General features: G+C 39.3%; 1 protein-coding gene across 3 annotated transcripts in view; it reads right to left on the bottom strand.

Moving 5' to 3' along the window:
- Positions 1–7712: 7712 nt before the first annotated feature.
- LOC149264404 (uncharacterized) overlaps positions 7713–16316 on the bottom strand; it is a 33795-nt gene continuing 25191 nt past the window's right edge. For all 3 annotated transcript variants that reach the window (XM_089428110.1, XM_089428107.1, XM_089428103.1), the window contains 3 exons: positions 9841–9955; positions 9544–9658; positions 7713–9265 (listed from right to left, as the gene is read on the bottom strand). In XM_089428110.1, coding sequence (XP_089284236.1) covers positions 8028–9265; positions 9544–9649 — 1344 coding nt within the window. In that variant the 5' untranslated portion in view covers positions 9650–9658; positions 9841–9955 and the 3' untranslated portion in view covers positions 7713–8027. The remainder of the gene's footprint in view (positions 9266–9543; positions 9659–9840; positions 9956–16316) is intronic.

Genomic DNA, 16316 nt, shown 5'->3' with positions numbered 1-16316 from the left:
TTAGAGAGGCCATTTGGGTGATAAACCGCAGCAAAGCAGCCGACGAGGAAGGCTACCACCAAGCAGAGTTCTTTAAGCATGGTTTTCGTGCTTTGGTTAGCTACTTGGCTGATCTCTTTGACCATGTAGTTCATGAAGGTTTTCCACCAACATGGCCACACCACATCATCCATTTGATCCACAAATCAGGTTCCAACTCAAATCCCAATAAGTACAGAACGATCATGGTGGGCCACACATTCTCGAAGTTTTATGCTATTGTTCTACATAGGAAGCTCTCTAGTGACCTTGAGCAAAGACAACTCAGAGCTAGGGGGCAAGTAGGTTTTTGACCGGCTCATCAGACCATTGACCACATCTTCACCCTTCTCGTCATGATTGAGGAGGCATGGCACTGCTCTTCGAAAGTCTATTGTTGTTTCCTAGATTTTCAGAAAGCGTTTGACTATGTTATGATCATCGACAGTTGACTATCAACCTGGGTTAAACCAAGGCTATGATCTTCAATGGGGTGAAGAAAACCTCAGACCTTCACTTCCTATTTGAAGGGGAGGAGATTGAGATCACTTGCATGTATACTTACTTGGGGGTGCAAGACATCTCATCCAAGATGAGCCTCATGGACACCTTGATCCATCCTAGTGTTCTATATTGCTCACAGATTTGGGGACCATCTTTACTTGAGTCACATTGGACTTCAGCTAAGAGAATCCAAATTCTTCTTCTCCGTCGCATCATTAGATGCAAACTGACATTACCGCAGCACATCATTCTTGCAGAGTTTGGAGCTCATCCCTTTCAACTTGAGATGGTCTTCAGATTGGTTTCATTCTTGCATTGTGTCCAGGGCTTTGCAAACTCGATAAAGAGTAGGGACTGATATCCTTACTTGGCATATTTCTCTTCTGAGACTATTGTCCGTTCTACTTCCTCAAGCCGAACCAGATGTTGGTTTACAGGAGTTTCAGATCTCTTAGAGTCAATGGGAATTCAATTGGATCGTCTCCCTCCTTTTTGATATTCCTTAGATGCTCATGGTCAACTTTTACCTACTAGACAGAAGCTAAACAAGATCATCAGGGAGGGCATCTACAGACAGTTCGTCCAGGTCACCTAGGTCAATCCTCCAAGAGGGTTGAGCCCAAAGATGTCCTTCTATGCTGAGTACTTCTTGGAGTTGAGAGACAGGCTCATTGTTCGACCCCAGTATACATTTCACCACTGGATGCATGCTCTTTGCATTCCTCTAGGCCAGTTCAAAGTAGGTTCTCATAGACTTCGGGTAGAGACGAACCACCAGGTGGATAGACCAGACAGAATCTGCGAGGTATGTCATTTACAGGAAGTGGAGACCGAGGTGCACTTCATTCTTGGATGCCCTATCTATTACGAGATCAGAGAAAGGTTTCATTGCTTGTTCAGAGATTCTCAAACCCTTGCCGACTTTTCTCAGGTATCTCGATCAAAGATGTTTGGCCCTATATATGTAGGAGGCTCTCAGGTTCCAAGTGCATATTCTTTAGCCTCCCATTAGGCTAGACCCCACACAAAGGATCACGGCATGTTTCAGGGTACTACCTTCAAACAGGGGCACCAAGAGACTGATTGACACCAGTACATATCCAGACCAATGTTTTAAAACTCCGACTCCGACTCCGACACCGACTCGCCGAGGGTAGACTCTGACTCCGACTCGATTTCAATGACTCGGTCGTTGTAAAAAATACATTAAATATTTATTTAAAAAAAAAAAAACAAACAAACAAACAAACATAATTTTAAAGATTTTCATTCATGTTTCCAAACACACAGCATTAGAATATAGATGGAAGACAACATATGGTCAAAGTAGGCTCATGAATATATCCATCATATCAAAATGGCACCCAGTGCACTATCCAATACATACATGATCATGAATCATAATATAGAGATCAAAACAAAAACACATAACCAAGGAGGCTAGAAATGGCCTCTACAACAAAAGTAAACTGTGACCAGTACTACTAGCTAGTAGCTACTACCAGAGGAGCCAAGATCATGTGGATCAATCTCTGGATCATCATCAGAGTCAGAGCCACACTGTTAACCACCTAAGAGTTACTAAGCCCCTCAAGCTAGATGAAAAGGGCGGCCCTAGAGGTCTATCTAGTATCAACCAAGCTTATGCTTGGAGGTAAGTTATTAATGCAAGTTAACTTAGAATGCGATGCAAGGATGGAGAGTGATTTTTAGGCTAAGATTCTCTTAATGATTTAGTACTTTAAGTTATGATCAAATTTTTAATTAAGAAAACAAGTACTCGACAATAATATTCAAGAGATAATCTTAACCATAAAACAAGTGCTAATATGATATCAAGATATGCCCAACAACAGAAATGATTCATCAATATGCTCAAGATAGCAACACTATAAGCTAATAGCAACAAAGTGCCAACTAGAGATAACAACAAAATACAATTTGCCAATGTTTCAGTATGAGATGCTAAAGACAAGTATCCAAAGAAGCAGTGAGATTTGTAAATGCTCTTAGTCTACTTCAATACAAACTACCAACGATTGAGATTTTTAATCAATGCCCAAATAGCAAGTCCCTTAGAGCCTAAGTGCCCATGTAAGGTTACCTTTCAACAAGATGTATTAGCAATGAGACAAGAGAGTTATACCAAGGCTTATTGTATCAAATATTCAACAAGATATTTATTATCCAATGCCAACAACCTTATGAGCAAATGAGAGCACTTAAAGCTAGCAATGTATTCAGTTTTTTAAATGACACAAATGAGTAACTTTAGGACAGCAGTAAGCTAACTATGAATGATAATTAGGACAGCAGAGACTACTTAAGATGCCAAGTGAGCTAGTTAATTCCAAAATGCCAACAGTGAGCTATCTCTATGCCAAATGCCTTAAACAAGCCCAAATTAATTTGAAATGCAGATGAAGAGAAAATTATGCTACTGATGAATTTTCAGATTTCAAATTACAGCATTAAGATATCCAAATACCAAATATGTCAAACAGTCCCAGAATTCTTATTTTCTTTTGAATTAAATTAGAGTTTTTGAGGTAGAGGTCAAACAGAGAAAAGGAGCTTATGGAACTGATGAATTTTCAGACTTTTGCAATGCTTATGCAAGTCAGCACTAAGCTATGTAATGATCCCAGAAAATGATAAGCCAATTAATGCAATGGATTATTGATCTTCTTAAACAATTTTAGGCTATTTATATGATTGTTTCACCACTGTTATGCAATATTAATTGACTGAAACAAGAAGGTAAGGGCTAGAAAATGCACACCAGAGAGCCCCAAGGGCTTGGAGACACTTGCCAGATTTGTCAACAAAATCCTTCCAAAAGATAGTCCACCTGTAAAAGCAGATCTTACCCCAAGTTTACTGCAAATGTCAATGATCTGGCTCAGAAAGTTCGATGACTTTCCAAACAGTGACTGCAAAGCAATGTGGGATAGGAGAGGGTTGATTGGGAGCCAACGCTGGGGAAAGGAGGGATGCTGCGAGGTTTTGAGGCCTGCGTTCAGGAGATGAGGGGCAGCGTTGAGGGCTGAGAGGTCTTAGAGGCCACAGGAGTGAGGACCACGGGGAATAGAGGGGGTTTAGAAGGCAACACAGCCCAAAATAGGGACTGCGTTAGGCTGGACAGAGGGAGAAAGGCCTGCTGCTGCCTGTTCTGGCCTCCTTTTCACTGCAGTACTCGAGCAATCAATTAAAAAATAAAAAAATGTTGTTTTTTATGTGCCTGGGCCGTTGTACGTAACCCAGCCGGGTTAATACCGAGCTGGCCGAGTTGTTAGACAACTCGGCTGGCTCGGTATTAACCCAGCCGGCCAAACCGAATACTTCGCTGGGTTGATATTTTGAGGCCTTGCTCGGACCAACTCGGCCGAGTCGGTTCCGAGCCGGCCGTTTTTTAAAACACTGATCCAGACTCTAGGTCAGTGAGGATCTGTGGGACCTCACCCCGCCACAAGAGATCTCAGCGACAGATCCATTTCAGATCTGTTCCTGGGAGATGAACTAGGTCCTCCAAACCTTAGCAGCACGCGAACCCCCCCAAGCAACGATTTAGTGGACAGTCCGCACTTTCCACCGGCCCTTCATTGGGCCAACAGACTTTGTTGAGTTTCTTCAGTGTTCTTCATTTAACCTCAGATGTTAGGAGAGATGGGTCTGATCCTCTGACCTATTAGCTCCTGCATCTTCTCCGCTAGGGCCATCTGTTCATTTACTTCATCCATTGTATCTTTTATAGGAGACAATTTGGTTCTCCCGCTTTGTATGGACATCATTGTACTCAACAGTGCCTTTGACCTACTTTGTGGTCATTAGTTGGACATAAATATAATTATCTTTATCTTATCTCCACAATATATCTGGCTCTCCGACAAGTTAGTCGACCCCTTCTGTTGTTTCTTTTCCTCGTTTACGTAAGCTTTGCATGTTAGGTTCAATCTCTTCCTCTTACTCCTCTCTTCCCTTGGTTGCGGTTTTGCTAAGCCCGCCTCCTTGGGCTTCTTAAGTGACTTGGGCCTCATTGGAATCCTAGTGTTGTCCCCTCTCTTCAAGGTCGCCCTGTTTTGCTTCTCCCTTGGGTGATCAGCCTATCTGTCCCCATCCTCTTGTTGATTACAATATTATACTACTCCATCGCTCAAGTCAAGTGTGCTCTAAAGGTGCTTGGGTTAATATGCCCATCAAAGGGCTCAGAGCTGCAGAGGCACGACCTGCAAATGATAGTAAGGTGGATCTCGCCCTCAGCGATGGGAAAAGAGCTCAATAGCTCGATATTGGGAGCACAACCCTCAACAGATCCGAGAGGAGAGAGCACAAGCAGAGAGAGAATTGGCTGATGAGAGTTGTTGTATAACCAACTTGAAAGTGTTGGTTGACGTCACCAACTGGGTTTCCAACACTAATCAGACCAAGAGCCGCTACAGCCAATATATGTACATGGTAGACATATTTTGGCACTTGATATTGCTGTTGGGACGAATTCTGCTAGATCAGAGTGAAGCCAAAGAGGAAATTCTACCAATGTTGGATGAGATGCAGTTGACTATAAACTCCATGGACTGTAGGCTTGGGCGAGTGGAGACTCAATTGGGCATCCCCCCTCGACCCTAGCTGCTCTGCAAGCAGCAGCAAGGAGCCCTTTGTAATGGAGGCTTCTGAATCCATTAAGTCAAAATGATTGTCTTTGTGCACTCTTCTCTTTTGATTTCCCATTCCAGTGGAGGCTTCTGAATTCATTAAATCAAAATGAGTGTCTTTGTGCACTCTTCTCTTTTGATTTCTCTTCCTATGTTTTCATATTTTCAGTTTAAAACCAGCCCCAATGGCTTAGCATATCAAACTGGTTTTTGTGTATTTTGGATAAACATCATCAAACTCTTCATTTGGCTACTGCTAAAATTGAAGTTCTGTCTCTAGTCTGGTTTTCCCAATGGCAGTTCAGAACAGACTTCCAACTGATATAATGTAAATTTTAAAATTCCAAGAATAGAAACTCGACCCTAAAAAAAAGCATGTGCAAGAGAGATTTGAGCTTTGTATCTTTACCAATTCACCATGGAGTAATCCCTTTCCAAACCAATATTAATAACCTCGAAACATACACCAAATCAATTTGTTCTACTTCTTACCAGAAGAGTTAAAATCTGCACATATTTTACATCTGTAAAATATTAGTGTAAACCCCTCAAATATTAAGGTCGAGTGGTACACTAGAGCTCCAGAAAAATGTAGACTGGTGAAAAGAAAATTATTCTACATATCGGCTCTTGAAATCAAGAACAATCTTTGGCCCACCAACTTGTAGAAAGATTTTAATAGTCGAAGATACTGGTTTTTCATCCAAGTACTTCATTACATTAAATCCCCACACACATATATGCCAAGTTTATTCCAAGACAGTTCGGCTTTCTAATTAAATTAATTCATCAAGAATACAGATGGAGTGTAATCTAACATCTCGGTGTACCTCATTATCCAATATTTAGTTACACACCAAATATCCAGTCCATTGGGTGGAAAGGTGTTTTACCTTCTATCATGGAGGATAGAAACATAAGCATTCTAAGAACTTTGAAATGCCTTTAAATACACTTGTGCATAGACATAGTTACGTACTTCGACTATAAGGGGACGGAATAACCATGGGTTGGTGAGGGTCCTCGGTGATGATTGAGGTCCATGTTCCTAACTGCCAGGAGACCTCAGCATTTTTGAGCCACTCTCTTTGAATGTGAGCACAAGTTACTTTGACTGCCCCACTCCCAGCATTTAGGAGTGCATAATGCCAACAACAGGTTACACCCAGCTTCAGCAACAGGTCTAGACATACCAAAGATGGTCATTTTAACATTGTGCTTGACTTTTTGTGGTAAATAAACATAAATTCTATTAAAGTAGATATCATATACATGAAAGACTGCCAAACATACCGCAGAGCAAAACAAATCCAGGGTTCATATTGAACCACTAAGCTATTCAACATTTAACCCCTACCCTAGATATACTGAATAATTGCTAGCCAAGCTAAAAAAACCAGGCCAAAGCCATAAGAGATTACATTTGGGTTCTGGTTTGACTAAATTATAGTTTTAATGCCGGGGGGGAGTTTACTTATGATTCCCTCACTGAAGGATCATACAGTCCATTGTGCTACCCTTGTTACCTTTTTATTCTTTTATCTCTATCCGACTTTTCTGAGCAGCTTCTGAAACAAGCTGCTTTGAAACAGTTGCTCAAGTTATATCATGAAAGCAAATATTCATTTCAATCTGTAGGATAGGTATTGACATTTCTAGTCTCTAGAATATATCGAAAGGATGGTCATACACAAAAGCCAATCTGAAACTTATTTTCAAATAAGATCAAGTATAGTTTTCACAGAGGGAACTGCTGAGATCTGGGCCGTTGAGGCCATGAAAGCCTCAGTTCTCTGCTGTTGGGTTTATCAGCTTACAATGTTGAGACCTGTGTAGCTATAAATGTAGAAGTGATGAGAGTAAAATCAAAGTGCATTGGTAAAGAATGGTCTGATATATACCAACCAGTCTGAGGCATATAGGAAACTCCAGAAATCTGGGCTATTGAGGCAATTGAAGCCTCGGTTCTCTCCTGCTGGGTTCATCGACTTATAATGTTGAGACCTGTCTAGCTATAAACGTATAAGTGGGCCTAATGGTTAAGAGCATGTGTTTCTTCCTAAAAGTTCACATGTTCGGAACCAGAGGGGGGTAGAGTATGTATGCCTTCGTAGACTTAGCAGTCAAATCGCTGCGTGAAGGTGGGTCCCTTGTCCCACAAATAAAGGGGTCTCATACACCAATTTGGTGTCTGGCTTGGACGTAACCTTAAAATTGGATAATAATAATAAATGTACAAGTGATGTGACTAAAATTGAACTGCATTGGTGAAAAATGATCTGATATATACCAACCAAGAAATCAAACTCAAAGTACAAATACTGTTCAATTGGATGGAATCTAGAATCTAGAATTTGACCCCAATGAATTTAAATGAGAAAAGAGACTTCAAAATTGTAAAAACCTGATGCATATATAAGAACTTAAATATATACAAGCAAGGGGGACTTTCAAGTACTACACTCCATAAAACAGATTATTTTGAATTATGTTTGTTTTGCTCTGGGCGCTTTCCTATTAATTATTCACAACTAATGATACAATTACTTATGGGGTGGTATTTTATAATAACAAAAGGAGAGCTTTCAGAATACATGATAAATGCATTTTCTACTATGAGATCCAGTCATAGAAAATGGAACTCTTAAGCCAACGGGCATTGAGCCCAAAAGTTGGCATTGTTTACAACAACAGAAAAACATCTCATCCCTTCAACAGTTCACTTTCTAACCAGGTATTATCCTATCATACCATATACATCACAATTTCTTTTAGACAAAGAAAGCCCCAGCCCCATCTGCAGATCACACATGTCATGTTGTTGATCCGTTGACATGCCATCAAATTCACTGACTATTGATCCATCATCATATTTTCTGCGCTTTCTATTTCGCATTTCAGCACCTGCTGTTTGCCTGACTGTATATATGTCACACTCGGACCCTTTTCCTTTGGAAATGCCTCTGGGACATCAACACCAGAATTGAAAGATGGAGAAAAGCAAAGAAATTCATGATTTGATTCACAAGAACCAGAACCAAAGGAGTCATTGACCTTTAATGTTTCCACAACCCGATCTTCAACTTGAGCTCTTGCTCTGGAATTACTTGATTCCAAGTCTTCAATATCACAGCTTCCATTTGTTACCGTATTAGAGCTTGGATTTGAAAATGGACTCAACCGTAAATGTAAATCACATTCATTCTCAGCTGTTGTTTTGCAATCCGTCTCTGCAGATAAATCTCTTATTATTTTCATTGAACTAATTTGAAAGCTTTTGCAAGAAGCATCAGTGTTATAATTACATTCACCCGAAGAGCCCATTTCTGCCATGTATTTCCCATGATCAAACCCTGAGCAGTAGCTATTGTTGGACACCTTTAAAGGCAATTCAAATCGCATTTCAGAATCTACATGGACTCCAGGGGCCTCGGGTACCAAAGTACTTAATCTTTCTGGATAATAGAAACCAATAGAAGAGTCATTTGACACTTCTGGTTGAAATGACGTTGGAACTGCCCAGGAGGTTGATAGTGAATTGCCTGTAGATGCTGAAGACATTGGCCATGGCACAGGTAAAAGAAGTCTTGTCTCTGTCCTTGTTTGAGGGTTGGGCTGGTGCACTATCAATCCATTTTGGCTTGCAGTTAAAAACTTCTGTGGTTTAGATGGTCCATTGCATTCTGAAGGAATTCCTTGGTTAAAACCTAGAGGAGTTATGTTGCCTGCTGAACTTGGATTAGGAAAACAAAAGGTTGCATCTCTAGTGGAGGGTGTGTTGTCAATTCTAGGTGTACATACTACCGAACTCAGACAGCTAGGTATAGCACAAAAAGGCACTGTAGAATACTGTTGATGGTCCATTGATGGGAAAGAAGATGCAACTCCAGCACAATACTCTGAATTACCAAATCTACTTTCCTTTGAGTTTGCTTGAATAACCAGTGAAGACCCGTCATATTCATTGCACTTTCCTACCAGAGGGACAGAAGAGGATGCAGTTAGTCGTTGGCTGCTGCCTGCACAGAATCGTGTATTATGCCTCTGGCTCCTGGGTGTTTTCCTTGGTGGACATCCCACGTAGAGAGCCGCTGCAAGAAACAAAGCAAGAATCTATGAAGGCACTTCATGCTGCAAGGTTAACAAGAACCTGGAAAACTTATCAGTTGAAGTACACTAGTAATGAAATCCTACATAAGGTCTGCAGCTGGAAGCAAGATCCTCTCCCTAGCCTGGAGCAACAGTTATGCTAATTGCTTCAAGTATAACTTGTGTAAGGAAGGCACCTACCACAAGTTATTGACTATTGCTAAATTCACCAAGCAAATCCAACATAATTATGACAGTGGATCACACGAGCATGACATACCTTCCACGCAAGGTTTCAAATATTGACCATTTTCAGCACTTTCATCTCTTCGAATCATGGTATTTACAGCATCCTCTACACGGGAACTTAACGTTTTCAAGTCCATGTACTCTGCCTGCAATCACCCATACAACTGAAAATAAAATTCACTGCCGTGAAAATTGAAATGTTCAAATTCATAACATAGTCAAATAATAGATAAACAGATTCTGAGTGTATAACATAGACGAACAGCCTCCACGACTATAAAATTATAATTCACTATAAAACCCCATAAAATGATAGAAAATCGGGTACTTCTGAATTTGCTTTGGAGTATAATATCTCCTCTGCACGCAGGACCACCAAAGGCAGCTTCTTTTGCCATTCTTTGTTCTGTCTTGTAGTTGGGCTATGAACCTCATCTGCAACCCTGGAAAACATCACAAGGTGAACAACCAATCCAAAAATGATGTACTTCTACAATGCTTATACAGAAAGGAATAATGAAAGAATGATGGAAGAAGAGAGTTTATCAGAAAAAGATCAAAGAAATGCTAATCCGAACACTTCTCTGACATGAACTCTTGGCATTCCCGTGAAAAGATAATTCAGTAGTTAAATGCTTCAAGATCCTCTGCAGAGCGTTTTGGTTCTTAGTATAATATAAGTTAAATGATTGCCATATCACTATAATACGATTTCTTGGAATACCATGTTTCGAATAAATTCAAGGATATTTGTCCATGGGTGTTATAGCTGGAACTAAATAAGATGAGTTTTGCCAAATTAAAACAATATTTGCATTTGCACCTTGAGGTTACGATATAATTGGTGGCCAAAGAGAGGAGGAAAAGATTAGAAATCCCAATCATGGGATAAACCACTGCAATAGCTAGACTTGCAAGTTGAAATTATTAAGAACATCTCATAGATAAATACCACAAACCCAAAGAGAGCCCACAAGGCATGACACCAAAACCACTGGTGGACTGGAGTGAGGAAGTATGCTATCTCATGAACTGGGGGACTTGCACCCTAAAGCTAGCTTCCATGGTTGGAAAAGCTTTTGGTGCAGGTACCTTATAAGCGACCTCCGTCTGGCAATTGCCATGCATGTGAGATTATTCACACAACACAACACACCAAATAAAAAAGAACAATTAGAAGCACAGTAGTAATGTAGAACGACATTATGGTGGATAATAAAGCATTGATGACATTATGGTGGATAATAAAGTGCTCTGTAACTGATTTGAATTTACAACCTGTTTCATTCGAGTAGATTTAACATAAGAGCGGGAAGAATGTTTCAATGGGAATTGTAATGGGAACTACCTGTGACTGAAGCTTTCATTTTAGTGAAAGTTTTGTTACACACGTTTCTCTATACATTCATGAATCCAGTTATTATGGACATCCCATCGATAAAAACCACTCATCAAAGAGTGTGCACAAGACATGACACCAAAATCACTGGCAATGTTAGTACTGAATGTTGAATTCTTTCTTATTTTCAGATCTTGGTAATTATTGCTCTATGATCAATAATTACACACAGGAAAAATTCTCAACCTTAATTCCGTTTTTATGATTTAGTAAACATTATTAGATTGATATAAGACATATGAGATATTTTATTGATGTCTGATTACAATTGAGGGCCCCAATATATATACATAGTCGGGGTATCTTTTCATTAATAGACATGTTTTTTCTTCTTTTTTTAATTATTGATTATTTATATTTATATATTATATTATATTACATATAAATATATATTATTGTACATAATATAATATATACTATACATGTTGTCCGGAAGGGAATACCTTCCATTGCTATATAAAACATCAACACTCCCTCTTAGCGAGGAAGGTATTCTTCCATGATGTTCTCCTCTAGTAGTCTCAATCACACCCAACCACTTCACATGGTATAGGCAGGCTACCACCATAGTCTCGACTCTCAAGACTACGCTGCAAGTATCTATGATGTTTCTCGTCTCCTAGTAGTCCCAATCACACCTAGCCACTTCACATGGCATAGGAAAGACTTGTACTAAGTACTCATTACTCCCTCAATCACTTCACATGATTGATCTGGGAAAACCTTGGCCAGAGGAAGAGTATATGCCTGCTGTAGGAGAAAAATCACAACTCCCTCTCAACGAAGGTGGACATTCTACATCACGCCAAGCTTGTCTCTAAAGTATTCAAACTTCACTTCAGACAGAAGCTTGGTGAGAATGTTTGTTGTCTACTCACATGTGGATATGTACCGGAGTTCCACTGCTCCTGTCTATACCATGTCTCGGATGAAATGATATTTGATCTCTATATGTTTTGAATCTTCGTGAAAGACTGCATTCTTTAAAAACTTCACACAATTTTGATTATCACAATATATCAAAGTTGGCTCTAACTCTATATCAAATAACCTTGCAAGCAATTTTCGAGGCCATACTACTTCATGGCTTGCATCACTGGCTTCTATATATTCTGCCTCTACTGTACTGAGTGCCACTAACAATTTTTTTTGCTAAACCATGAGATCATACCTGATCCCAAACTGAAGCAACATCCCGATGTGCTTTTCTTGTCTACGACACTCCTTGCCCAATCAAGGTTTGTATAACCTTGCAATTTTACTTCACCGTCCAAGACATATCTGAGTCCATATCCAACCGTCCCATGCAAGTACTTCAATACATGATTTGTTGCTACCAAATGTACATGTCTAGGCTCAACCATGTACTGACTCAATGTGTTCACGGTAAATCATATATTCGACCTGGTATCAACTAGGTACATCAAGGATCCGATCAACTATCTGTACATTGTGGGATCAACCAAATTTGAAGAAGAATCACTCAAGAACTTCAAATTTGTAACCATAGGTGTGGCCATGGACTTGCAATCCATCATCCTAAATCTCCGCCACACTCCTAATCCCAAGAAATAGTGCATTAAACCCAGATGCTTCATTTCGAACTCTAAAGTGAGCTCCCTCTTATACCCATCTCTGAGCTTTTCATCCCCTGTGAGAAACGCCATTTACATATAGTACCAATATCAAGAGGAAACCATCTTTAAACTTTTAGTAAAGGTTGGGATCTACATTACTTTTAGTAAACCCCAAGCTCATCAAATAACTATCTATTATGGCATACCATGCCATGGGTGTCTGCTTAAGCCCATACAGATCTTTCTTCAATTTAGAAACATGGGACTCTTTCCCATGGATCACAAAACCTTGTGGATGCTTTATGTACATTTCTTCTTTAATTACACCCTTCAGGAAGGCAACCTTTACATCCATATGGTGTAATTTCCAACCCATAACAGAAGCAATGGAGATGATAGATCTAATAGAAGTGTACCTAGCTATTGGGGCAAATGTTTCATTATAATCTTTTTCCTCTGGGAGAATCTTCTAGCCACAAAACTAGCCTTGTACTTTTCTATGTTGCCATCTGTAACATGCTTTATCTTGTAGATCCATTTTGAAGTCACCACTGACTTCCCTTCTGGTCTCGAAACCACATCCCACACAACATTTTTCAAGATGGATTGGTACTCTTCCATCTTAGCATCCTTCCACACTTGTTGTTTTGTGGCTTCCTCATAAGTGGAAGGTTCTAAATCAATTATCTTACTCATGAGCACCACATAGCTAGAAAACTTGTGTGGTCTCTTGCTCTCTCTGAAGGAGCCTCTGGGAGCTACATGTTTTTCTGCTTCCTGCAACATGTTCCGAAGCCATACTAGTCTCTTCTTGATGACTATAACCTCTTTGGGTGGATCTATTGATATCTCTAGCTCTACTGTCACACCCTGATCTTTTGGGATATGTTCTTTTGGAGTAGAGTCAATAATCACTGTATCCTTGGGAGGCTCTTGCTCCTCTCTGTCCTCGTCCACGTGAGACTCTCTAAATTTCCTGAAAACTACTTCTTCATCAAAGGTGACATCTTTGCTAATCTTAATCTTTCTCTATTCGGAGATGTATATTCTATAAGCCTTTGAAGCCTCATTGTATCCAATGAAGGTGCCCTTCTTTCCTGAAAGCTCTAGCTCCATTCTCTTTTCCTTGGGAACATGTATGTACACTGGACAGCCAAATATCCTCAAGTGGTTGACTTCTGGTTTCTTCCCAGTGAATACTTCTCATGGTGTCATGTTCCCGAACAACTTATGAGGACTTATGTTTTGAACATATACACCTATTATGGATGCTTTTGCCCATAGATACATGGGTAAGTTATGTTCATGGATCATTTCTTTAGTTGCTTCTACAATTGAACTGTTATTTCCCTCTGCAGCCCCATTTTGTTGGGGGTTGCAGGGAGTTGTCAACTCCCTTTTAATCCCTGCTTCTCTACAATGTAGAAAATCTTATAGATTCACAAGCTCATGCAATTTACTAAAGCACATGACAAGAATCTACTTCTACTTTCAACCAGCGGAAGCCAATAGATCGATGAAAACAATATGAACAAGAAGAAGATAAATCAATGGCACATAACACAAGATGTATCTGGGGAAAGCCACTGCTCAAAACCCCACTATCTGTATTGCATATATCAGAAATATGAGTGAAGATACAAAGCTTGTTCTCACTAGAACAATTCCGCACAAGTATGCTCAACTCTCTCAGCTCACAAGCTAGCTCAAGCCAAATCCTTAGCCTATTCAGCAGCTCTCCAAGCCCCTAATCTCTTTCATAATTCCTAGGATGAATAGCCCGTATTTAAAGGGAATTCATGCTTCCAAAACTGCACAATCCAAACATAGGTCCTTCTCTGATTGCATGCATGATATTTACAACTCAGTAAATCACACAACTGATAGTACATTGTCCCTGCACTCTAGTATCAATTGGGTCTTTCTCAGAATCGACATGCATGAGTTTCTGATGAGGGAATCTTCAGTTAACTAAAGTGACACTTGTGAATGCTCTAGTGCACCAACTGATTGTTAACTCTCTATTAGTTCCTCAAACAGTTTGGAGCTAATTTCACTGAACATAACTCAGTAAACTGAATTATCTAATTACAACTCACAATTAAACTCATCCTAGACCCCTAAAACTGAGGGAGAACATATACATGACTTCAAAAAGACTTCCAACTCAAAATTCCTAAGCTAATTAAGTTAATTAAACTTAATTAACTATTTACAAGTTGTTGTGAGAATAGAATTTGATTTTAATTCACATTTTAAATTCAAGGACCAATTTAAACTGGAATTTCTTGTTGCCATTTCTCAACATATAAAAATCTTTAGAATTTCTTGTTGCCATGTCCCAGTTCAAATTTAGAAGTCGAGTTCTAATAGCAAGTTAGTTGAGAGTTCAACTTGTTTCTCTCTCCAATCAACACTTGGAATCTTAACTCGTTCTTCCTTCAATCAAGACTAAAGACTAACTTGCTCTAACTGAACTTGTAACTACCACCTCGTTCAGTAGTCAAACTGATGAAGGTTTCACTTAACTGAAGCTCCAACTCTACGCACACTATCTTGATGATCATTCGAGTAAACTGGAAATAAACTCATCCTAACTATTTAGTCTAACTCATGAGCTCGCACTCCTACTGAGAGAAGGACAAATTGAGATCATCACTCACTAAGGCACAAGCCAGAAGACCTTTACTCGCTACATTTTCAACATGTTGCATGTGCGTGATGTTTTCTTTTTTCCTTTCATTGAGAACACTAGTAAGCAAAGTGTCCCAACTTCTAACAGTTGTAACACCTAATCTTAGATACATCCTTGTTTTGATCTAGAACTAGTCTTCTATTTTTCTTCGCATTGTTGTTTCTTCTTTCTTTTTCCTTCTTCACATGAGTAGCAAGAGCTTGATTTTCTTCATCATTGGTCTTTTGTGCCTTGGATATCAGTCTTGATTCTTCTTGAGCACAATCTGCCATAGTTTATCAAATTTAGATAATTTCCTTCTTGCATAAATTCCTTGAACAAATGCATCCCAAGAAGAAGAAAAACCATTTAGATTTGTAGTTACAAGCTCTGCATCATCCACTGAATCTCCCATATTTGCTAGTTGATCCTTGATCTAAGAAATCATCATGAAGTAGGTAGAAACTGAATTTGATTTGTTCATCATTACATTTCTGAGTTGATGCCTTAGAGTTAGCTTCCTACTTGTATTCTTGCTTTCATATAATCTTGATAAGGCATCAAACATTTTCTTTGGTGTCTTCAATTCTGATACATGAGGAATTAAGTGGTCTTTGATTGAACCTGATGAGATCTTGTTGGCCTTGATCACATCCTTCTTATGCTTTGACTTTGCCTCTTCCTCTTCTGGTTTTGGGAGATCTTTCTTGACATAATCCAAGAGCTCATTCTCTTCTAGGATGAGAAGTATTCTATGCTTCCATGATCTGAAATTGTCTGCTCCATCTAGCCTATCTTCTACTCTGAGATTGGACACCATCTTGTAAATGGAAAATTAAATTAACTTATTTCCAACTATGGAGTAGTGTTTGTCTTAACATGCACTTCACTTTAAGAAAGATTTTTGTTTGTTTTATATGGTAGGAAATACCATGGACCAATGGTTTCCCAAAAACCATGGACCTATAAACCACCAATCGTAAAACAAAACAAAAATTATGAAATGATACGTAAATTCTTTTTGATCCAGTAAAATAAATTTTACGGATTGATAACAATTTTTTTTATGAAGTTGTTTTGGCAAATACCATGGGTTCTTTACCAAAGCTCTGATGCCATGTTGAATTCTTTCTTATTTTCAGATCTTGGTAATT

Source organism: Pinus tabuliformis, chromosome 6, assembly GCF_031772625.1.
Source record: "Pinus tabuliformis cultivar Carrire ecotype Pingquan chromosome 6, CPIR1, whole genome shotgun sequence".
NCBI classification, from domain to species: domain Eukaryota; kingdom Viridiplantae; phylum Streptophyta; class Pinopsida; order Pinales; family Pinaceae; genus Pinus; species Pinus tabuliformis.
This window is presented reverse-complemented; position numbering and strand designations above follow the sequence as displayed.